Below are 24447 nucleotides of genomic sequence, written 5' to 3'. Positions count from 1 at the left end.
CCACTTACTGGGCTGCTTGCTGCAGATTTTTTAAAATCACTGTTTTATCAGCAGGACATTATCACTAGAGGACTAGGAAACTTGATTGGCAGCAGTGCTGTGAGCGGGGTTATACAGAGCTCAGCATTAGAGGACTACAGAACTGCAGCAGATAAAACTGATTTAATCAAAACTGTATCAAGCAGCCCAGTAAGTAACACATTGCTGGAATCAGGGTCTCTGTCCTACGTCATTCTGCTTGCAGATGGGGCAGCAAAAACCTGGTGTGATTCCCTTTGACGTTCTTGTGGTGGTTGTGCTGTATTGCTGGCAATCTGTGTCTATGACAAATATGAATCCGCAGGCAACTGACATGAATGTTATGCTTCTCTGTTTTTCTTGGGTTTGTGACCACAATCTCTTTCTGTAGTTTATGCTGGTTAATTCCTGTAGTGCTGTGCTTTGTTGATTTTCAGAAATACCCACCATTGGCTGCTTCTAAGATGAGTTCAATGGTAGATATATAATCCAGGCAGCTCACTCATCAGCTGCCTGAGTGTCAGTTCAGTTCAGTGTCTGCCTCTAGCCAGTCATGTTCCAGTTTGATCACCTGTGCATCAGCTAGCTCTATTCCTATTGTCCAGTCCTGGGGAGTTACCTGTAGAGATTAGCGAACCCGAACTTCAAAGTTCAGTGTTCGTACAGGACAGTTAGTGTCCGGTGCTAAACGCCGAACACAGATTTGTCCCTGAAGTCTGTTGCAATGTTTGGAGTTCCGGAGGAAGGAGAGAGAGAAATTTTCCAGCTCAAAAATTTGGATCCTGATTGTTTTCAATAGGGCCCAGGTTCTGGTTCAAGTTCCAGTACAGGTGAGGTATCAGAACTCGAACTTGCATAGGTCTTCTCATCACTAGTTACCTGTAGTTCTATACCCGCCTTCTGACCTCTCTCCTTCTTTATGCTTTGAACACCAGTCCTGGAACTTGAAGTTGCACCGTACTGGAAATGACACCTGGCTCCATCTAACGACACTCCAGTCCACTCTTGGAATACTGCAAACTCCACCTCTCCATATAGAGGTTTACGGGTGAAAACCTGGGCTTCTTTTGACCTGAGATTAGTCACCACAGACATCAAAACAAGATCTAAGAATATGTCAGAAGATGAAAGATCCCCCCTGAAGATATGATGATGATTGTAATGCATAATGTAATAGCAAATATATGACGATGACTATAAATATTACTGAGGCAACAAGCCTTGAAATTCATTATACTGGATAGAAAGTGGCAGAAATATCCAGACACAGACGGAAGATCCTAGGCACTGAGAAGTGGGCATGAGAGGAGGGAGCCAGTTGTAGTTAGTATGGCCTGAAGCCAGAAATAGAGTTGTGAGTTGTGGGCCCAAGGCAGCTAGTAAAGGAGTGGGGCTGAAGAGGCAACGTATTAGCCAGTCTTGGAGTCCTAGGAACAAGACTAAGCTGACCAGGTCGGTGCACGGGTACTACTGCAGAAGTGGGCTATACAGCGACAGAAAGAAGAAACATGGAGATAGAGAGTTCAAGTTATTTATGCTGTGTAATTGAAAATGTCTGTGCCTCTGTGTCAGCGGGTCCGAGCGCCACAATACACGCTGCCGGTCAATCAGAGGCCAGCAGCTGATGTCGGCATGCACGTGACGGGGCGCATGGCAGTGACGTCACACGCTCCTGTCGCATGGCGAGTCGTGCTGGCTCCACAAGAGGACACGCGCAGTGCATGAGAGAAGGAACAGTGAATATTTATTATAAAAAAAACAAAAACAGTGGCCATACTACTATGGATGACTTCGGGGTGCATTATATTATATAGAGGACTGTGGACTGTGCATTACACTTTATAGGATGTCTATGGGGGTGCATTATACTACTATGATGACTATGGGGGTGCATTATACTATATGAAGAACTGTGGACGGTGCATTATACTTTATAGGATGACTATGGGGTGCATTATACTACTATGGATGACTATGGGGTGCATTATATTATATGGAGGACTGTGCATTATACTTTATAGGATGACTATGGTGGCGCACTTTACTATGGATGACTATGGTGGTTCAATATAATATGGATGACTATGGTGGTTCATTATAATATGGATGACCATGTGCTGTGAATTATACTTTATGGATTACTATGGACTGTGCAGTATATTATATGGAGCACTATGGGATGCATTATATTATATGGAGTACTATGGGGGGGTGCATTATACTTCCTCTATTGAGCCCCATGACTTCTATGTACGCTCCTGGTGAGTATAAGGTTTATTTTCTTCTATACATTAAATAACAGTAGCAGAACATGGGACAGATATAACAGGATGGGGGATATATATACCAGGATGGGGCCCGAGATAAGGAACATATAGCAGAATGAGTGATATATATACCAGAATGGTAATTTATTCAGGATGGGGGGGCCATGTCCAAATCTTGCACCGGGGCCCATCAGACTCTAGTTACGCCACTGCTCTGTGTAAATCAGAAGATGAAGTGAACACCAAGCCGTGTAGCTGCTACCTACTCTATATATGTTATACCGGTTCCAACATTAAAGAATATTCTATGTTAACAAAGTGGACTGAGATCTTTATTTTATACTGCATAAACCGGGGGTTCCTATACCAACATAGAGTATGTGGCCCAGGTGAGGGATACCAGAATCAAATCAAAGTAACCAGTTTCACTGGTATCGGACGTTGCAGCGCTATACCTTGACCAGTGAGACCCTTATAAAAGTGACAGGGGATTATTATTTTGTGACACAGACCTGACATCGGGCCATATTCCTCAGAATCACAATACAGCCCTAGAAATGATTAATGAAACACTCCCTAGCCTCACACATCCTTAGGCCCTACTTAAAGTGGAACTGTCACCAGCATCAGCATTTTAACTTGCCCACATCATGGAATACTGGCTGCAAAGCTGAATAAAACATCTTTTAGACTCTAAATTATGGTAAGTTAGATGGGCATTACCAGAGATTCTTCTCTGGGGGTGTGTATTTTTCCCCCTGCATGATGTTGACCAATCATAAGCAGGAGGTGTTATGCAAGGAAAAAAGAACAGGTTCCCAGATGGTCAAAAAAAAAAGCCTTCTCCTGTCAGATATGTAATTACAGACTGACCTGCTCTCAGTCCTGATCTCTGCAGCTACTGTGCAGTATAGAGCAGAGTGGAGTGTGATTACAAACACCTTCAGCTTTCATCTCCTGGCAGTCATGCCACAATGACTGCTGTGGCATAAAAGTCTAAAGGGTTTTTCATCACACTCAACTCTGCTATATTTTACACAGCAATTGCAGAGCTCAGAGCTGATAGCAGGGATGTTTATCACTACATCTCACAGAACCTGACTTTCTGTAGAAGTGTTCTTTTTTCCGCCTTCATGACATCTCCTGATTCTGATTGGTCAACATCATTATGATAAAACAGCTTCTTATCTTAATCAGCCAGACGTCTAGATTTGTTAAGCCAAGAGAAATACACTATTGTGTTTGTGTTGACTTGTAAATGTATGTGTATTTCTGTGATTGGTCAAGGAGGACATATTTGTATAACCCTGAATGTTGTCTTCTCTTGGTTCTGAAACAATGATGTTTGCTACTATGCTAATTGCATATTGTATCAAAGTCAGCTAGATGTTTATTTACAAGAGCCCCCTCCTATACCAACTATGTACAGTACAGACCAAAAGTTTGGACACACCTTCTCATTTAAAGATTTTTCGGTATTTTCATGACTATGAAAATTGTACATTCACACTGAAGGCATCAAAACTATGAATTACCACATGTGGAATTATATAGTTAACAAAAAAGTGTGAAACAGCTGAAAATATGTCTTATATTCTAGGTTCTTCAAAGTAGCCACCTTTTGCTTTGATGACTGCTTTGCACACTCTTGGCATTCTCTTGATGAGCTTCAAGAGGTAGTCACCAGAAATGGTCTTCCAACAATCTTGAAGGAGTTCCCAGAGATGCTTAGCACTTGTTGGCCCTTTTGCCTTCACTCTGCGGTCCAGCTCACCCCAAACCATCTCGATTGGGTTCAGGTCTGGTGACTGTGGAGGCCAGGTCATCTGGCGTAGCACCCCATCACTCTCCTTCTTGGTCAAATAGCCCCTAGACAGCCTGGAGGTGTGTTTCTGGTCATTGTCCTGTTGAAAAATAAATGATGGTCCAACTAAACGCAAAACGGATGGAATAGCATGCCACTGCAAGATGCTGTGGTAGCCATGCTGGTTCAGTATGCCTTCAATTTTGAATAAATCCCCAACAGTGTCACCAGCAAAGCACCCCCACACCATCACACCTCCTCCTCCATGCTTCATGGTGGGAACCAGGCATGTAGAGTCCATCCGTTCACCTTTTCTGCATCGCACAAAGACATGGTGGTTGGAACCAAAGATCTAAAATTTGGACTTATCAGACCAAAGCACAGATTTCCACTGGTCTAATGTCCATTCCTTGTGTTCTTTAGCCCAAACAACTCTCTTCTGCTTGTTGCCTGTCCTTAGCAGTGGTTTCCTAGCAGCTATTTTACCATGAAGGCCTGCTGCACAAAGTCTCCTCTTAACAGTTGTTGTAGAGATGTGTCTGCTGCTAGAACTCTGTGTGGCATTGACCAAGTCTCTAATCTGAGCTGCTGTTAACCTGCGATTTCTGGGGCTGGTGACTCGGATAAACTTATCCTCAGAAGCAGAGGTGACTCTTGGTCTTCCTTTCCTGGGGCGGTCCTCATGTGAGCCAGTTTCTTTGTAGCGTTTGATAGTTTTTGCAACTGCACTTGGGGACACATTCAAAGTTTGCCCAATTTTTCAGATTGACTGACCTTCATTTCTTAAAGTAATGATGGCCACTCGTTTTTCTTTACTTAGCTGCTTTTTTCTTGCCATGATACAAATTCTAACAGTCTATTCAGTAGGACTATCAGCTGTGTATCCACCTGACTTCTGCACAACACAACTGATGGTCCCAACCCCATTTATAAGGCAAGAAATCCCACTTATTAAACCTGACAGGGCACACCTGTGAAGTGAAAACCATTTCCGGTGACTACCTCTTGAAGCTCATCAAGAGAATGCCAAGAGTGTGCAAAGCAGTCATCAAAGCAAAAGGTGGCTACTTTGAAGAACGTAGAATATAAGACATATTTTCAGTTGTTTCACACTTTTTTATTAAGTATATAATTCCACATGTGTTAATTCATAGTTTTGATGCCTTCAAGGTGAATGTACAATTTTCAAAGTCATGAAAATACAGAAAAATCTTTAAATGAGAAGGTGTGTCCAAACTTTTGGTCTGTACTGTACATTGATTACATTTTCAAACAGTGAGACATGAGCCCTGTGGAATAATACCCTCCTTAACCCTTGCCATGTGGATGTGTACTTGGAAGAACAAATGTGAACTATTTAAGGAACATATGCCTCTGTAGCAGGTGGATTTGAAACCGAGAATTGAAAGAGAATTTACAAGGAGAATCAAAGATGAGACTTTCTTCAGACCATCAGCTTGGTAGCATGGCTTTATCCAAAGAGACACAGATTTGGATTCTACATAATTCCAGTCTAAGGGTATACACCCCTGACTGGAAACATACGGATCTGCTCCATTGACCATCAGAGATCATGTATCATGGATACATTTGGGGAGACCAGGTTGGGATGATGAAGTCACCTGGCCCCATGGATATGTTGTTTGTGGTTGCCAGATAGGACCCTCCGGTCGCATGGAACCCATGGAGACATTCAGAGAAGCCAGATTGGGACCTACTGGTCATCTGGCACCATGGAAATTCTCGGAGAGGCAAGGGTGGGACCCTTGGGTCTCCTGGCCTTGTACGTCGATGGGCTGTCAACTTCCTATGCTTGCCGCTACCTTCTCTCTGTGGGGGCCCGCCAAAAGCGGGGGGCCACTGGTTGAGGTAGTTGGCCTTGGAAGTCTCAAAGTCGCAGCTGTGCTATCCCGGGAGGGCCAGCGGAAGGGTGAGACTGTGTAATGTTGTACCATCTTGAGTATTTGCTGGGAATGTTCTATGTGTTTATTGTCCGTTTGGTGGTTCAATAAAATATTGCCACACTGTTTTTCCATCACTCTGTGTTGTCTGAGTGGTACTATGCCCACAGAAGACCCCATGTCTTCACAATCATGCTGGGGAAAAGGTACACATACCCTGAGAAGAATCTCTGGTAACGACCTCTTGTACTTATCATAAATTATAACCTAAAATTTACAAGCTACGTAATATCTCCACAACATATAGGAAAAATTTAAAAAAATAAATGATGTTTTATTCAGCTTTGAGGCCACTATTCCATGATGTGGCCAGTTTAATATGCTAAAACAGATGAAAGGTCCTCATTAACGCCTTCAAACTCAAAAATCCATTGGTCCCATATACCAGAAAATGTTAACTCCATTCTTCTCAGGCTCCAACACTGCAGACATCACCCCTACCTATCCCCAATCTGATAGACTCCAATGAACATATTTGTTTACAAAAGGAAATGAGAATTATTACTCATTTTAAGTCTTTTCATCTTGGAGCAATGGGGCAAGTTGAGATACCAGGAGGTAGATTTGTGATCCTAGGGCACCAATCTCATGGTGGCAGAGACAACTCTCGGTGGAACCCTGCCTCTGATCTAACCATGGCTTCCTGAGAACAAATTACTAGAAAATCGATTTGCACTGAATTTCTGGGACTAATGAAGTCCTTAAACGAAGTTGCAGAAAAATGGGTGGCAGAGTATATTTTTCTGGGTATAGAAGAATCATGTATATTACAGTATAGTGATTATATAGGGTATTGGATGTCTCACCTCCGGTGTGGTTGAATCTCTTCATCACTGTCTTCACTTCGTGTCTGAACAACGCCTCGTCTCTTTTACAAACCTGTGTTGTTCTCTCCCAGTACTCTGGATCCTTGTACTCCTTCATCCATGCAGCCACAGGGATACGTTCCTGAATATCACTACTGTATAACTCAGTCAACTGATCATCCAGATATCCAATTATGGAGAACTCGGGTATTCCAGGTAAAGGGACTGAGACCCCCGTGTAATAATAGCGCAGAGAGTGACTGTCTGAGAGACATACAGAGTGTTACATACTGTACCGATCATATTATCATCTACTACAGGATAATACAATACTCATATACAGTACAGACCAAAAGTTTGGACACACCTTCTCATTTAAAGATTTTTCTGGATTTTCATGACTTTGAAAATTGTACATTCACACTGAAGGCATCAAAACTATGAATTAACACATGTGGAATTATATACTTAACAAAAAGGTGTGAAACAACTGAAAATATGTCTTATATTCTAGGTCCGTCAAAGTAGCCACCTTTTGCTTTGATGACTGCTTTGCACACTCTTGGCATTCTCTTGATGAGCTTCAAGAGGTAGTCACCAGAAATGGTTTTCACTTCACAGGTGAGCCCTGTCAGGTTTAATAAGTGGGATTTCTTGCCTTAGAAATGGGGTTGGGACCATCAGTTGTGTTGTGAAGAAGTCAGGTGGATACACAGCTGATAGTCCTACTGAATAGACTGTTAGAATTTGTATTACGGCAAGAAAAAAGCAGCAAAGTAAAGAAAAACGAGTGGCCATCATTACTTTAAGAAATCAAGGTCAGTCAGTCTGAAAAATTGGGAAAACTTTGAATGTGTCCCCAAGTGCAGTTGCAAAAACCATCAAGCGCTACAAAGAAACTGGCTCACATGAGGACCGCCCCAGGAAAGGAAGACCAAGAGTCACCTCTGCTTCTGAGGATAAGTTTATCCGAGTCATCAGCCTCAGAAATCACAGGTTAACAGCAGCTCAGATTAGAGACCAGGTCAATGCCACACAGAGTTCTAGCAGCAGACACATCTCTACAACAACTGTTAAGAGGAGACTTTGTGCAGCAGGCCTTCATGATAAAATAGCTGCTAGGAAACCACTGCTAAGGACAGGCAACAAGCAGAAGAGACTTGTTTGGGCTAAGGAACAAAAGAAATGGACATGAGACCAGTGGAAATCTGCTTTGGTCTGATGAGTCCAAATTTGAGATCTTTGGTTCCAACCACCGTGTCTTTGTGCGACGCAGAAAAGGTGAACGAATAGACTCTACTTGTCTGGTTCCCACCGTGAAGCATGGAGGAGGTGTGATGGTGTGGGGGTGCTTTGCTGGTGACACTGTTGGGGATTTATTCAAAATTGAAGGCAAAATGAACCAGCATGGCTACCATAGCATCTTGCAGCGGCATGCTATTCCATCCGGTTTGCGTTTAGTTGGACCATCATTTATTTTTCAACAGGACAATGACCCTAAACACATCTCAAGGCTGTGTAAGGGCTATTTGACCAAGAAGGAGAGTGATGGGGTGCTATGCCAGATGACCTGGCCTCCACAGTCACCAGACCTGAACCCAATCGACATGGTTTGGGGTGAGCTGGACTGCAGAGTGAAGGCAAAAGGGCCAACAAGTGCTAAGCATCTCTGGGAACTCCTTCAAGATTGTTAGAAGACCATTTCCGGTGACTACCTCTTGAAGCTCATCAAGAGAATGTCAAGAGTGTGCAAAGCAGTCATCAAAGCAAAAGGTGGCTACTTTGAAGAACCTAGAATATAAGACATATTTTCAGTTGTTTCACACTTTTTTGTTAAGTATATAATTCCACATGTGTTAATTCATAGTTTTGATGCCTTCAGTGTGAATGTACAATTTTCATAGTCATGAAAATCCAGAAAAATCTTTAAATGAGAAGGTGTGTCCAAACTTTTGGTCTGTACTGTATGTGTCTGTACCGTCTGGCTAATCGTGGACTCAACTGGAATTCTCTTCTGAAAGAGACGAGGGCCCGGTAATCAGGAAAAATCACTGGGAAAGTCTTCTAGAGATCTATGGGACAATCCAAGGGGAGTCTGAAATGCGAGGCTCATCTATACTGTATGTTTTAGGGGTTATCTAAGTATGACATTTTTTTTGTAACAGATTTTTTTCATCCAAAAACACAAACCATCCAACTGGATATGTCTTTTTATTATTTCCACAATATACCATGATGGCTTTTTGCTGTTTAGTTTTACTATAATTTAATGTAGCAATCCATTGATTAATGCTCAGCCAGTGTGAAGGGCCAAGGAATGATCAATACTATCAATCACTGACACAATAAACAGCCAGAAAGGGTAATCATGATTCCAGGACCCTCAGACAATGGATAAATATGTATCCATCATTAATTTAGACTAGACAGTTAAAATTCTCCAAACGTATCACAGTGACCCACGCTTAGGGATGGCTTCTTGTTTGCTTTCAATTTGTCTTCTCGCCATCCAAGAGCTATAACTTTTTTTTATTTTTCAGTCGATAAGAGTTATATCGAGGCTTGTTATTTTGCAGTACAAACTGTAGTTGTTAGTGGTAACATTTTGGGGGCGATATGACTTTCTAATCTCTATTTCTTCCATTTTTTGGAGGAGGTAAAGTAAAAAAAAACAGCAATTTTGCCATCTTTGTTTGAGGGTTTGGCATCGAAACCATGGGATAAACATTATAATATTTCATTAATTATAACCAATGTCGGACTGTCAAACATTGCATATAGAGAGCTGTAGATACATCATACTATATATAGAGACGTATGTGGGAATCATACTGTGTATATGGAGCTTTGGGGGCAGCATACTATATATGGGGAACTGTGGGGCAATCACACTGTATATAGGAAGTTGTGGGAACATCATACTGAATATAGGGAGCTGTGTGAACATACTACTGTACATAGAAATCTGTGGGGCCATAATACTGTATATTGGAAGCTGTGCGGCCAGCATTCTGTACATAGGGGAGCTGTGGGGCAACTATACTGTATATAGGAAGCTGTGATAGCATCATACTGAGAATAGGGGAGCTGCAGGGACATTATTCTGTATTTAGAGAGCTGTGGGGCCATAATACTGTATATCGGGAATGGTGGAGACATCATATTGTATATATGGTACTGTGAGAACATAATAATGTATATAGGGAAAGGTGATGGCATTATACTGTTTATAGGGAGTTGTGTGGATGCTAGACAGTATATAGGGAGCTGTGGGGATGTCATACTGTATATAGGGAGCATTGGGGACATCATACTGTATATAGGGGGCTGTCGGGCAGTCTAACTATATATAAGGGCTGTGGAGACATCATACTGCATATAGGGACCTGTGGAGACATCAAGCTGTATAGAGGTAGCTTTGGGGACATCATACTATATATGGGAAGCTGTGGGGCCATCATACTGTATATGGGGAGCTGTGGGCCATCATACTATATATAGGGAGCTGTGGGGGCATCATACTATATGTAGGGGAGTTGTGCGAATATTATACTGTGTTGTTAGAGCAATACACTTTGCTGGGGCTCCTCTGGGGTCTTCATACAGTGCTTTTGTGGGGGAATTCACTGTGGGTGTATCATACTGTATGCTGGTGGACATAATCAAAGGGAGCCATGAAAGGCATATCGTAGTAGGCGAAAACGCAGAGGGACTTCAATAGGGGCACAATTACTGCCCCTTCCCATGCTGCAACACGTCCCTCTGATGTCACCTGTGTGCTGTCTTTATTGTACAGTATAGTCGTGGGAGCTAAGAATCCTTTTTTTCACATGAGAAACGTATGCAAGAAGAATTTTAAAAACTGACACACAGACAAAAAAATGGATCCAGCACACTGAAAAAAAACACAGGCCATTTTCAAGTATTAGAGAAAAATGACATGTGAAACCGGCCTTCTACTCATGCCTTCTGCTTCTCCTTTTATCATGTGTTGCTCTTTATCTCTTCCTTTTACACCTAGTTTCTCACCATGTTCAGACACAACATTTAACATACAGCTGTGGCCAAAAGTCTTGAGACTGAAACAAATTTTGTTTTTTCACAAACTTTGCAGCTTCAGTTTTTGCTGTGGCAATTTACATCAACTCCAGATTGTTATGAAGAGTGATCAGATTGCAAAGTCATTCCTTGCCTTGAAAATTAACTAATCACAGAAACCCCATTTCCACTGAATTTCAGCCCTGGCACAAAATGACCTGTTTACATCATTTCAGAGATCTTCTTGTTAGTTTAGGCAGGAGAAAGTGTTAACAATGACAAGGTAGCTGATATCACCATGCTGAATGTTTGCTTTAAAAGGGGGCTGGTTTTTGAAATTATTGTCTTCTTCTGTTAACCATGGGTACCTCCAAGGAAACGCTTGGCAGTTATCATTGCTTTGCATGAAAAGGGCTTTACAGGCAAGGACATTGCTGCTTGTAAGATTGTCCCTATATCAAGCATTTATCAGATCTTCAAGAATATCAAAGAGAAAGATTCCATTTGTGTGAAGAAGACTACAGGACACCCAAGAAAGTCCAGCAAGTGCCATGACTGACTCCTGAAGAAGATTCAGCTACGGGATTGGTTCAAGACTAGTGCAGATCTTGCTCAGGAACAACTGCAGGCCGGTGTCAGTGCATCTGCATGCACAGTGAGGCAAAGGTTTATGGAGGCTGCCTGGTGTCAAGAAGTGCAGCAAAGAAGCAACTTCTCTGTAAAGAATACCATCACGTACAGACCAACATTCTACAAGAATCGGACAGCAGAAGACTGTGGTAAAGCTATTTCTATGATGAAGCCTTTCGACTGTTTGGGACATTGGGAAGAATGATTGTCCAGAGAAGAAAAGGTGACACTGCCATGAGTCGTGTGTCATGAAACAGTAAAGTCTTCTGAGACCCTTCATGTGTCAGGGATTCTCACAATTATACCTAAAAACATGTCTATGAATAAAGAATAGGATCATCCAGGACAAAGTGGAGATGATGGTTTTAACAGTATAATAGAGATCATGTGACAAGGCAAAAGGCTACGGTAAATGGCTTGGTGCATAAAACATTGATATTTTGGGTCCATGACCAGAAAACTCCCCAGATCTCAGTCTCAGTGAGAACCTGCGGTCAATCCTCAAAAAGCGACAAACAAAACCCAGAAATTATGATAACTCCGAGCTCTGATGAGGCAAGAACGGGCGGCCATCAGTCAGGATCTGCCCAGAAGCCGATATCCATCTGCCGGGGGAAGGGCAGAAGTCTGGAGAATAAGGGGACAGAACTGGGACCATTGAGGAGTCACAGAAACGTCATCTATTTGTCAATAAAAGTGTAAAAACTTATGAAATGTTTATAATTGTCCATCAGTAACCAGAGAAACCTCCGACTCAAAGAGCGAAAAAACACAGAAGCTGAAAAATGTGAAAACATTTGTGTCAGTTTTAAAACTTTTGGCCATGAATGTATGTATGCCTGGACATAGATCAACATTACGGTGAATTGTTTGATTTCATTAGTATTTTGTTTGTCACTTCTGATGTTTTATTTAGTTTTTTTTAGACTTTATAGTAGATATGAGGATAAACTAAGGAAGTATAGGGCTAAGTGCCCACAATGAATATCTGGTGTTTTTTTCTGCTGCATATTTTTGTGTGCAAATAATGCAGCAAATTACAGTTCCAGCAAAATGGATGGGATTGAAATACATCTCATACCCAATGAACTTTTTTTTAACCTACAGAAATTCACCTGCGGTGCAATAGCCAAATCTGAAACTTGTTAATTTCTCTTGCAGTTAAAATGTGCATAGACTGGAATGAAATGAGGAAAACCGCAGATAAACAATGCATATGTATTTTTATTGTATTTCTACACATGACTTTTTCTATAGAGTTATATCAAAGTTAAGTAACAGGAAGTTTCCAGAGAAAAAGCAATTTTATTTAAAATATGACCAAAAAGAGATAAAAAACTGCAGCTGAAAAAAAAGTGATAAAAAACACAGTGAAATAACACAAGTAACCTAATTTACAGGTCGGGTTGGGAGACCCATGTCTGTATGATTTATTAGTGTGAACCTACCTTTTATTATACTAAAAGAGCAGAGCGCACAATCACATCATTTTTACAGTGTATAAAATATACCATCCTCTGCACTTTTTCATCCGTAAAGAAAAAAAAGTGATCCGTTTTTAGAACACCACAATCTATGGAAAGCTGATGTAACTTTGTCATGCGCTTTCATCACTTTTTTCTGTTTTTTCTCATGCTTCCCCCCCCCCTCCAAGAAAACAAGTGTCATGATCTCCTGATACTTCCCCTCCATGTAATTTTTTTAAAAAAAGGATGCAAAATATATGTTTAAAGACAAACAGATAGACACTGCGGCCATTTGAAACAGTTTGACAACAGATCATTAATTATTTATGATATAAAAGTGGTGGCAGCCGACCTTATAATGAAGAATATAATGGATAGTAATATAACAGGCGTCTCCGTACTCACCAGAATACGCTCCAGACACACTCAGAAACATCACGGTGACGGCGCACACCTTCTCCATCCTGTATGTCATATTAATTACGATCTCAATGAAGTTGCCAGGGAGAAGCGTGAGGCTAAACTGCAAAACACAAAGCTGGGCCGTACTATATATAAGGGAAGGAGCTGTGCTCTGATTGGACGGTTGTTACATTTACTCCAATAGGAAAATTAGTCTGAAAATGATCAGCAGTTGCCGGGCAGACTAAAGGAGTGGTTACAAAGTAAAAGTGAAAGTATGATATTCTTCAGTAATTAAAGGGAACCTGTCACCATGGGAAATGCCGTCCTACAGTATCCACAGGCCTCATGTTATAGAGTGAGGGTCGGGGGGCTGAGTAGATTGATATATAGTTTTGTGATAAAATATTCCGTCTAATTCGTGTTTTAACTATTTCATCCTCTGCATTCTCGGGGTGTTTGGTCCAGTGGGCCTCGCAGTACAGAGATAGCTGTCAGTCACTGATAGGACCATAGGACCAAAAATCGCAGAAAGAGCAGAGGATTAAATGATTAAAACCAGGTTAAAATGTTTTTTTTCTCACAAAACTATATATCAGTCTTCTCCGCTCCTCCTGCTCTAGATTATGGTACTTTCATGCTGACAGGTTCCCTTTAAGATGTGGTCATTTAGGGCTCAATCCAATGTAGGAGCGGTGTGATGAACCTGTAGCCGCCATCTTGGTAATGATAAATCATATCCAGGGATGGCCACACTTCAGCAGCCCCCACCCTTGGGACCTTCTGTTAAAACGTCAACTAGATAGTTTCCCCCCATCCAGGCTCCTGTAAGATAAGAAGCCTACTTAACACTTGAATGCTAGGAGCTTCAAAGACTTCGAGAGGAAACACAGCCAGCAGGGGGGGGTGCTTCGTCTATCTGTACCTGACCATTTGTCCCATAGGACTAGTTTCTTTGTCTGTCACAAGCATGGAGGCATAAGATATAGAAACATGAATAGTACACGCATGTTGCGTGGGATGGGCCAATAAAAAAATATCACGGCGTCCCGGAGCCATTGCGCACACAAGCCTCCGCGGTAGACGTTTGTACGTGCTCTGGAAGCCAAGATATAGCGCGGAGCCATTCCTGAGGACCGTATGGTATCATAATTGATATCAAAAGGTCGGTTACGGCGGCCCGAATCCATGGGAACCCCTGGGGGTATCATGAGACCATCCCAGAAGAAGTTATTGGGTTCCATAGAATTTGGGCTTCTGATCGAAGTTAGACCTGAGGGTGGAGACTGAGCCAGCTGACCTCACCAGCAGTGGGCGGGACGGGGCAGGTAAGATAGCAGGACAGACAAGAGACAAGTCAGTCTTGACCCAAGAGTGGTGTGCTGAACATCTGAGCACCAGCTGAGGCCACCAAGGGGAGGAGCAGTTTGACCATGCGGTGGTAGGCCTCAGCCTGTAACAAAGAACCGTGCCTGCGACCGCAGAATCCTCTCCCTGCGTCACAAGAAAATCAAGAAACCGGTAACTGATATGCTGTGGTGATTCTGTGTGTTGTATTCCATTGTTGTATAGTTTAGCCTGACCTTATACCTGTGTATATTTAGTTGTATATCGTGTATCTAGTGTATTATTATAATCAATTACCTCAAGTAATTGTGGGCCTGCCTTTTATTCTGCATAACGAACGCACGTCCGTGTGAGCTCGGCTCAAGCCAAAAACGCTACCCAGGGTTGGTTCCTGACCCGATATAGGCCCATTCACGGACTGGGCGTATATCTAAAATAGGGACTGGTGGCAGCATACCAACTGGGGATTGGGGAAGGCTGGTAGTGACGGTCGGAGGTTCAGATATATATATTCCTGGCGCGGCCAAGGAAGATATATATACCGCCCTCACTACAGAGGGCCCCGATACCCAGTAGGTTACAGGACAGTCTCCCTGGCGACCGCTTATCCTAGGTGCAGTTCCTTGACTGACCTGAGGCTAAGAGGGCGCTAGCGAGTTGTGCTGTGTAGTGACGTTACGGTTTAGTGACGTTGAAGGGATAACACACTACCGTGTTCCCTGCGCTGGTTGCAGCTTCCTGGCACTACTTTCTCTAGGTGCAGTACCTTGACTGACCTGAGAGGTAAGGGGGCGCCAGAGAGCTGCACCCACCGGCCGGCTTTCATCACATTGGTGGCAGCGGTGGGATTGCAGAATAATAGTGTTGTGGGACCCCTACTCCCAGGCACTAAAGACTGCCAGTGGTAACTTCCACTGCTGGAGTCTTAAGGTCAGCCCAACGTTAGACGGTCAGGCTAAAAGTATAACAAGGTGTGTGCAAACTCAGGGTTGCAGCGGTGTCGGTTACCAAGATGGCAGACGGCACCAGGAGCAAGACCCTGCAGGAGGCTAATGCTACGGTCCGTGTGGCAGGAGGGGAGGACATTGTTACTCATGGCGAGGAGGAGTCCAGCCCGGGCACCTCAGGGAGCCAGTCCCCAGTATACGGTCCCGCAGTGGGCTGCCCACCACCTACCCAGCCCAGCCTGTCCAGATCACAAGCCCTTTTACAAGCGGCTATGGCAAGTCTCCAGTCTCATGGCGATGCCGTCTACAAAACCCTCCTGGCAGCATCAGAGAAGGCAGCGGAGGAGGAGCGCGAAGCTGCGGAGCGCCGGGAGGCTGCGGAGCGTGAAGCTGCAGAGCGCCGGGAGGCTGCGGAGCGTGCAGAGCGAGCTGCGGAGCGCCAGCACCAACTGGACCTGGCCCAGCGGGGGCTTCCGCTAGAGCAACCAACCCATCAGGAGACCAAGTCGTCCAAAGTCCGAGCTGAGGACTTCCCTCTACTGGAGAAGGATGGGGACCTGGACTCCTTTCTGGTGGCATTTGAACGGACCTGTCTTCAGCACCATCTGGCCCGGGATCAGTGGGCCAGATACCTGACCCCCCGTTTGAGGGGTAAGTCCCTGGATGCCTTGGGGGACTTACCTGCCGGGGAGGTACAGAACTACGACTGCATCAAGCGGGCCCTGATCCGGCAGTACAACCTCACTCCCGAGTCGTACCGCCAGAAGTTCCGGAGCCTGCTGCGTGGCCCCAAGGACACCTGGACCGATCATATGCGGGCGCTGTTGAGAGCCGCAGAGCACTGGACCTCGGGTCTAGCGCTTACTACCCGCCAGGAGGTCCAGGAACTGTTCGTCACGGAGCAGTTCTTGTGGAACTGCCCAGAGGACCTCCGACAGTTCCTCCGTGACCGAAAACCAACAGGGGCTTCTGCTACAGCCGCCCTGGCAGACGAGTATGCCAATAACAGGGCGCCTGAGCTGAAGAAGTCTGCCAGCAGCACCTGGAGAGGGGGTAAGCCCAGTCATGCCCCTGTTTCCCCGGCCCCTAGAACACAAGGGGTGTATCCCCCTGTTGCCCTCTCCAGGCAAGGACCAGACGTAAGACGTTGTCATCTATGCAACAAACCAGGACACTTTAGGGCTGAGTGTCCCCAGCGCCAAAAGACCCCATCCCATTCCCAGAGAGCGCCCAATGTTTTGTGTGTGGGAGGGGGTGGTGGTAGGTCCCTGGACAACATCCAACCCGTCACCATAGGCCGTTCTGCGGTCATGGGACTGCGGGACACGGGCGCTGAACGAACACTGGTACGGCCTGAGGTGGTGTCCCCCCAGGACTTGGTACCAGGAAAGACTCTTTCCGTCTCCGGGGTTGGAGGCGTGGAGCCGGCACTTCCCGTTGCCATGGTGTATTTGGACTGGGGTGCCGGAAGGGGGATGCGGGAGGTGGGAGTAACGCCAAATATTCCCGCAAATGTTTTATTAGGGACCGACTTGGGGCGTCTAGTATCGCAGTATGTACCCTCTGAACCCCCAAGTTCGGCCCCCCAAGAGTGTATTGATTTGTCTGCTGCTAATGCCAACCATGTTGTATGTAGTGTGTGTCCTGCTGAGGAGGAGGGAGTGAAACCTGAGGGTAACACCTGCACAGACACAACACAAACAGGGTTAGTGAAAGCAGGTGGGGAGTGTGGGGATGCCCGCAGAGGTGCTCAGCCAGCGTGCCGTGACCTCTTGTCCTCCGGTGAGGGAGGGGGCGGGCAGGATTCTGTAGAGGGAAGCTCAGGGATGGAGAGGGGGGCAGCTACCGGCAGTGTAGGGCTCCCAGGGGTATCCAGGCTGCTGAGTATAGGCCCACTGCAGGGGGAGGAACAGGCCATGGGAGGTGGGGGTGTCCCAAGAGAGGAGCCGCCAGGTAAGACCCCAGGGCAGGAGTTCCCCACATCCGAGATGTCCAAAGGCCTAGGAAGCCTGCCTGATCGGGCGGCTTGGTCAGAAACAGAGGGGAAGCAGGCACTACCCACGGTCACAGAGGTCATAGCCGCTGTCACCAGGAGTGGGAGCGCCGGAGCCCAAGGAGCCTTGCAGAGGTCCGACGGCTTCCCCACTTCTGACCAAGTGTCTGCCGGGTCAGACAGCGGCCAGGTGACATGCCCGGAGGGGCTGACAGAGGATGTGGCAGTTTCGTCGATTCTGGCCACATCAAGTCAGGAATTTCAGGCTGCGTTGGAAGCAGACGACAGCCTGAAAGCTCTCAAGGAACAGGCGGCACAGCCTCCCATGGAGTCAGACTGCGAGCGTGTGGTCTGGGACCAGGGACGGCTGTACCGGGTAACGGTCCAGCAGGGTTCACCGGAGGCGTGGCCCAGGGACCGACAGTTAGTGGTACCCTATCCGTTCAGGGCGGAATTGTTGCGGATCGCACACGAGATTCCGATGGCCGGACACCTAGGGATCGCTAAAACCAAGGCCAGGATAGCTCAGCATTTCTACTGGCCTGGGATGGGAGCCGCGGTGGGTGCCTACTGCCGTTCGTGTGACACCTGTCAGAGGGTGGGGAAGGCGGGGCCGCGCCCCAAAGCCCCACTGGTAACTCTGCCAATCATCGAAGAGCCTTTCTCGAGGGTCGCTGTGGATCTTATTGGACCTCTGTCCACTCCCAGCCACTCCGGGAAATGCTTCATACTCACGGTAGTGGACTATGCCACCCGGTACCCGGAAGCGGTAGCTTTGTCGTCCATTCGGGCCGACAAGGTGGCTACCGCCTTACTGGAGATCTTCTCCAGAGTGGGTTTCCCCCAAGAAATGCTCACCGACCGAGGGACCCAGTTCATGTCGCGGCTGATGGAGTCCCTCTGTAAGCAAATGCAGGTGCAACATCTGGTGGCCAGCCCGTATCACCCACAGACTAATGGCCTGTGTGAGCGGTTCAATGGCACCTTAAAGCAGATGCTTAAGATGTTGGTCGACTCCCACGGGAGAGACTGGGAGCGTTACCTCCCACACCTCCTATTTGCTTACCGGGAGGTTCCGCAGGCCTCAACGGGGTTCTCCCCCTTTGAGCTCCTGTACGGGCGACGGGTACGGGGCCCCCTGGCTCTGGTGAAGGAAGCATGGGAAGGGGATTTGGCCACCCCCGAGGTGTCGGTCATCGAGTATGTCGTGCGCCACCGGGACAGGATGATGGCCTTGGCAAAGCTGGTGCAGGACAATATGGCCCAGGCCCAGGCCGACCAGAAGCGGTGGTACGACCAGAATGCTTGTGAGAGGACCTACCAGGTGGGTCAAAAGGTGTGGGTACTGGTCCCCGTACCACAGAACAAGCTTCAGGCAGCCTGGGAAGGTCCCTACTTCGTGCACCAGAAACTCAATGCCGTCACCTATCTGGTCACCCTGGATCACGCCCGTGGAAGGAGGAAGGCCTTCCACGTGAACATGATGAAGGCTCATCATGAGCGGGAAGCGACTGCCCACCCAGTGTGCAACCTTCCCGAGGAAGGAGAGGTAGAAACCCTCCTGGATCTGCTCACCCAAGCCAAGGCGGGTGGGTCCATCGAGGATGTGGGGGTTGGCCACCAGCTCACGGAGGACCAACGGTCCCAGCTGGGGACCACCCTGCACCCCTTCCGGGGGCTGTTCAGCAGCCTGCCCGGAAGGACTGAGATGGCTGTCCACGACGTGGACACTGGCGATCACCCGCCGATCCGGCGTTCAGCATATCGGGTCTCTTTCGAGGTGCAGGGAAACATGCGCCAAGAGATAGACGAGATGCTGAAGCTGGGGGTGATCCAGGCATCCAGCAGCGCGTGGGCCTCGCCTGTAGTCCTCGTACCAAAGAAGGACCGAACTACACGGTTCTGCGTGGACTACCGGGGGCTCAACGCTGTAACGGCCACCGATGCGTTCCCCATACCACGCATCGATGACCTGCTCGATCGGATGGCCGGGGCTAAGTACCTGACCATCATGGATCTGAGCCGGGGGTACTGGCAGATTCCTCTGACCCCCGCGGCAAGGGAACGCTCTGCCTTTATCACCCCTTTTGGACTGTACGAGTCCACAGTGATGCCATTCGGCATGAAGAATGCCCCTGCCACTTTTCAGCGGATGGTCAATACGCTGCTTGAGGGACTTGAAGGGTACGCGGCTGCGTACTTGGACGATATTGCAGTCTTCAGTCCCACTTGGGAGGATCACCTAGAGCACCTGCGGCAGGTGCTCGGTCGGATCCACCGGGCAGGCTTGACCATCAAGCCGGAAAAGTGCCAGCTGGGCATGAGTGAGGTCCTCTACCTGGGTCACCGGGTAGGCGGGGGGGTTCTGAAGCCAGAACCGGGGAAAGTGGATGCCATCGCATCCTGGCCCACTCCTAGGACCAAAAAGCAGGTGATGTCCTTCTTGGGGACCGCCGGGTACTATAGGAGGTTCGTCCCACACTATAGCACCCTGGCCAAGCCCCTGACGGACCTCACCAAGAAGAAGCTGCCCGTCGCAGTCGACTGGACAGTCGCCTGCGAGACAGCTTTCGGGGCACTCAAGGCCGCCCTAAGTAGCTCCCCTGTACTGCAAGCTGCCGACTTCGACCGGCCGTTTGTGGTACAGACCGACGCCAGTGACTTTGGCCTCGGTGCTGTGCTAAGTCAGGTCAACACGACAGGCCAGGAACATCCTGTCTTGTACCTGAGCAGGAAGCTACTGCCCCGGGAGGTGGCTTACTCCACGGTGGAAAAAGAATGCCTGGCAATTGTATGGGCCCTGCAGCGTCTGCAGCCCTACTTGTACGGGAGCCATTTCACCGTGGAGACGGACCACAACCCCCTCAGCTGGTTACACACGGTCTCTGGGTCGAATGGCAGGTTGCTACGCTGGAGCCTCGCTCTCCAGCAGTACCACTTCTCCATTCGCCACAGAAGAGGCCGTGACCACGGTAACGCTGACGGGTTATCCCGGCAAGGGGAGGGTGCAGAAGGACGCACGGGGGAACACAGGAATGTGCTACCCCCTCGCGCCCTCGTATAGGGGGAGGTGTGATGAACCTGTAGCCGCCAACTTGGTAATGATAAATCATATCCAGGGATGGCCACACTTCAGCAGCCCCCACCCTTGGGACCTTCTGTTAAAACGTCAACTAGATAGTTTCCCCCCATCCAGGCTCCTGTAAGATAAGAAGCCTACTTAACACTTGAATGCTAGGAGCTTCAAAGACTTCGAGAGGAAACACAGCCAGCAGGGGGGGGTGCTTCGTCTATCTGTACCTGACCATTTGTCCCATAGGACTAGTTTCTTTGTCTGTCACAAGCATGGAGGCATAAGATATAGAAACATGAATAGTACACGCATGTTGCGTGGGATGGGCCAATAAAAAAATATCACGGCGTCCCGGAGCCATTGCGCACACAAGCCTCCGCGGTAGACGTTTGTACGTGCTCTGGAAGCCAAGATATAGCGCGGAGCCATTCCTGAGGACCGTATGGTATCATAATTGATATCAAAAGGTCGGTTACGGCGGCCCGAATCCATGGGAACCCCTGGGGGTATCATGAGACCATCCCAGAAGAAGTTATTGGGTTCCATAGAATTTGGGCTTCTGATCGAAGTTAGACCTGAGGGTGGAGACTGAGCCAGCTGACCTCACCAGCAGTGGGCGGGACGGGGCAGGTAAGATAGCAGGACAGACAAGAGACAAGTCAGTCTTGACCCAAGAGTGGTGTGCTGAACATCTGAGCACCAGCTGAGGCCACCAAGGGGAGGAGCAGTTTGACCATGCGGTGGTAGGCCTCAGCCTGTAACAAAGAACCGTGCCTGCGACCGCAGAATCCTCTCCCTGCGTCACAAGAAAATCAAGAAACCGGTAACTGATATGCTGTGGTGATTCTGTGTGTTGTATTCCATTGTTGTATAGTTTAGCCTGACCTTATACCTGTGTATATTTAGTTGTATATCGTGTATCTAGTGTATTATTATAATCAATTACCTCAAGTAATTGTGGGCCTGCCTTTTATTCTGCATAACGAACGCACGTCCGTGTGAGCTCGGCTCAAGCCAAAAACGCTACCCAGGGTTGGTTCCTGACCCGATATAGGCCCATTCACGGACTGGGCGTATATCTAAAATAGGGACTGGTGGCAGCATACCAACTGGGGATTGGGGAAGGCTGGTAGTGACGGTCGGAGGTTCAGATATATATATTCCTGGCGCGGCCAAGGAAGATATATATACCGCCCTCACTACAGAGGGCCCCGATACCCAGTAGGTTACAGGACAGTCTCCCTGGCGACCGCTTATCCTAGGTGCAGTTCCTTGACTGACCTGAGGCTAAGAGGGCGCTAGCGAGTTGTGCTGTGTAGTGACGTTACGGTTTAGTGACGTTGAAGGGATAACACACTACCGTGTTCCCTGCGCTGGTTGCAGCTTCCTGGCACTACTTTCTCTAGGTGCAGTACCTTGACTGACCTGAGAGGTAAGGGGGCGCCAGAGAGCTGCACCCACCGGCCGGCTTTCATCACAAGCGGGATTAAAATTCACTTAAAACTCAATTTAAAATGCGGATTGTTGTTTTTTTTTGTGGTCAAAAATATGAAACATGGAAAGTAATACTGACGTCTGCAACAAGATATCTGTAGGTGTTTGTGAAGTGCCACGGAAAATTCTAACCGCGCCCCTGACGACACCCCAAACCACACCCATTCACCATTTTTTTCTACCCTGGCAGGAGAATATTTAGAGGAGTGGTGGCAGTGAGGGACATTCAGCAGACACCCAGGACTGCAGGATGTGGACCCAAATCTGGGACTGTCCATGCATCCAGGACGGTTGGGACCTATGCATTTCTTTTTTTGTCCCTTCATTCATCGTTGTAGCCAGAACTTTCCAATTTTTACGTAGGCTTCATTATACTGTATGAGGTCTTGCTTTTTTCGTGTGTGTTATGCTGTGTTCACACGTTGCGTAAATACTGCGAGTTTTTTTCTGCACATTTTCTGCAGGTGTCTGCACCAAATTATGCAATAACAATCTTCCTAGGTTATTGCATTTTTACTGCGTTTGTTTCAGTATTTTCACCCTTCTTTGCAGATTTGAAGCAGCTTTGATTCTGCACTTAAAAAAAAAAAGCAACTGTGTTTTTTACATGTATTTTTGTCAGTTTTCCCATAGACGCCTGTAGAGAAAAAAAGGACCAAAACCGCACAATTCAGCAGAGTCTTTAGATGCACTGAGTGCAGTTTTCATGAAATAACAGAATTTCTGAACAAAAAAAATGCAGCACTTATGCTACCTGTGAACACGGCCTGAATGTCCAATGTGTGATTTCATGAAAACTCCACTCACAGTACGTCTAGAGACGCTGTTGAACTTTGCGGTTTTGGTGCTTTTTTTTTTATAAGCTTCTATGTGGGGCCTGAAAAAAAACGCATGGAAATATACGCAGTTGCATTTTTAAGTGTAGAATCAAAGCTTTTCTATAAAAAAAGCATTAAAAATGCTGTTTCAAATCTGCATCAAAGTAAGGGGGGAGAAGGCATTGAAAACGCAGAAAATGCACTAATCAGAGAAGATTGTTATTGCGTAGTCAGGTGAGGACACCTGCAAGAAACATGCAGATAAAAAGAACAACAGCATTTACGGTACATTATGGCCTCAGTGTTACATTTTTATTACATTTTTATGGTTTTAATGAAGAAAAAGATCAATCACGCCATTTCTTTTGCGCCATTTACTGATCACTGTAAATCTGTTTACTGTATTGTACATTACAGAGACACCAAATATAATTTGTTTAAAAGTGCATTAAAATTGTCATTATTGTAATTGTTTTTTCATTATTTTTTAGTAGTTTAGGAAGAAAAAAATCTTACTTTTATTTTACCCCTAGAATAAAGGTGTATATATAAATGCACTGGTACATAGAACTGTATCTCTACATGCCAGTAACATTTGCCTGTAATTTTGGAGAATGCAATGCACATTCATGTACAGAAAGTTCTCCCACGTTTAACAGTGCAGGCTGTGGCTCATACCTTTTGCTGCTGCCTGCAAATATAAAGGTTGGGTGTTAGAATCCCTGGGAGTTCAGATCTCAAGAAAAGAGAAAAATTAGCTATTTAATTGATGGTGAGTATAAAGTAGAAAGATGCTGCCCCGCGCTTCCTTGAGTCAGGGGAGGAGGAGGACTTACAGAGCAGTGAAGATGACAGTCGGCAGGACAGATACATCGCACAGAATGAGTGGAATTTGGTACATTGCCTTGACCTCCCGGGACAGCCCTTCCAAACCTGGACTGCCCTCTGGATCCTTGATAGTTGAGCGCTATGCTTTGAACCATGTACTGCTTGGCCACTTACATCTGGCATGTTAATGTGAGAGAGAAAAAGGGATCATTTGCCGATCAATCACATTTCCAACTTTTATCTAGTATGCACAGAGAATTTTTTTTACCACCACTCTCTAAAATTATTCTCTGCAATATAAACAACATTATAGACCTGAATTCTTTAGCTCTAGCCTCTTTGACAATGTTTCCTTATCAGCTATAGATAGAAGACCTTATTCAGACGTCAGTGTTTTTCACATACACACAAAAAAAAATGGTCAGTGTGTCATCAGTGATTGAAAATTGAGTTTATTTTAACAGCACTATTTCAATTACAGGTAATGTACTGAATGGACCCGTAGAAGTGTTGTAGTCTAATAACGCAAAACGGACGTCGTCCTCTCCTCTCGCC

The 24447-nt window shown here is 46.3% G+C and overlaps 1 protein-coding gene across 2 annotated transcripts in view; it reads right to left on the bottom strand.

Moving 5' to 3' along the window:
• LOC141155261 (class I histocompatibility antigen, F10 alpha chain-like) overlaps positions 1-13562 on the bottom strand; it is a 28855-nt gene extending 15293 nt beyond the window's left edge. The window contains exons 1-2 of one of the 2 annotated variants that reach the window (XM_073642061.1): positions 13396-13562; positions 6857-7120 (exon numbers count right to left, since the gene is read on the bottom strand). In XM_073642061.1, coding sequence (XP_073498162.1) covers positions 6857-7120; positions 13396-13465 — 334 coding nt within the window. In that variant the 5' untranslated portion in view covers positions 13466-13562. The remainder of the gene's footprint in view (positions 1-6856; positions 7121-13395) is intronic. The other variant, XM_073642060.1, reaches the window with a different exon arrangement.
• Between the last annotated feature and the right edge of the window lie 10885 nt (positions 13563-24447).

Source organism: Phyllobates terribilis, unplaced genomic scaffold (assembly GCF_046119375.1).
Source record: "Phyllobates terribilis strain yellow unplaced genomic scaffold, ASM4611937v1 Scaffold_7__3_contigs__length_470593459, whole genome shotgun sequence".
NCBI classification, from domain to species: Eukaryota; Metazoa; Chordata; class Amphibia; order Anura; family Dendrobatidae; genus Phyllobates; species Phyllobates terribilis.
Note: the sequence above shows the minus strand (reverse complement) of the source record. Positions and strands in the feature narration are given on the sequence as shown.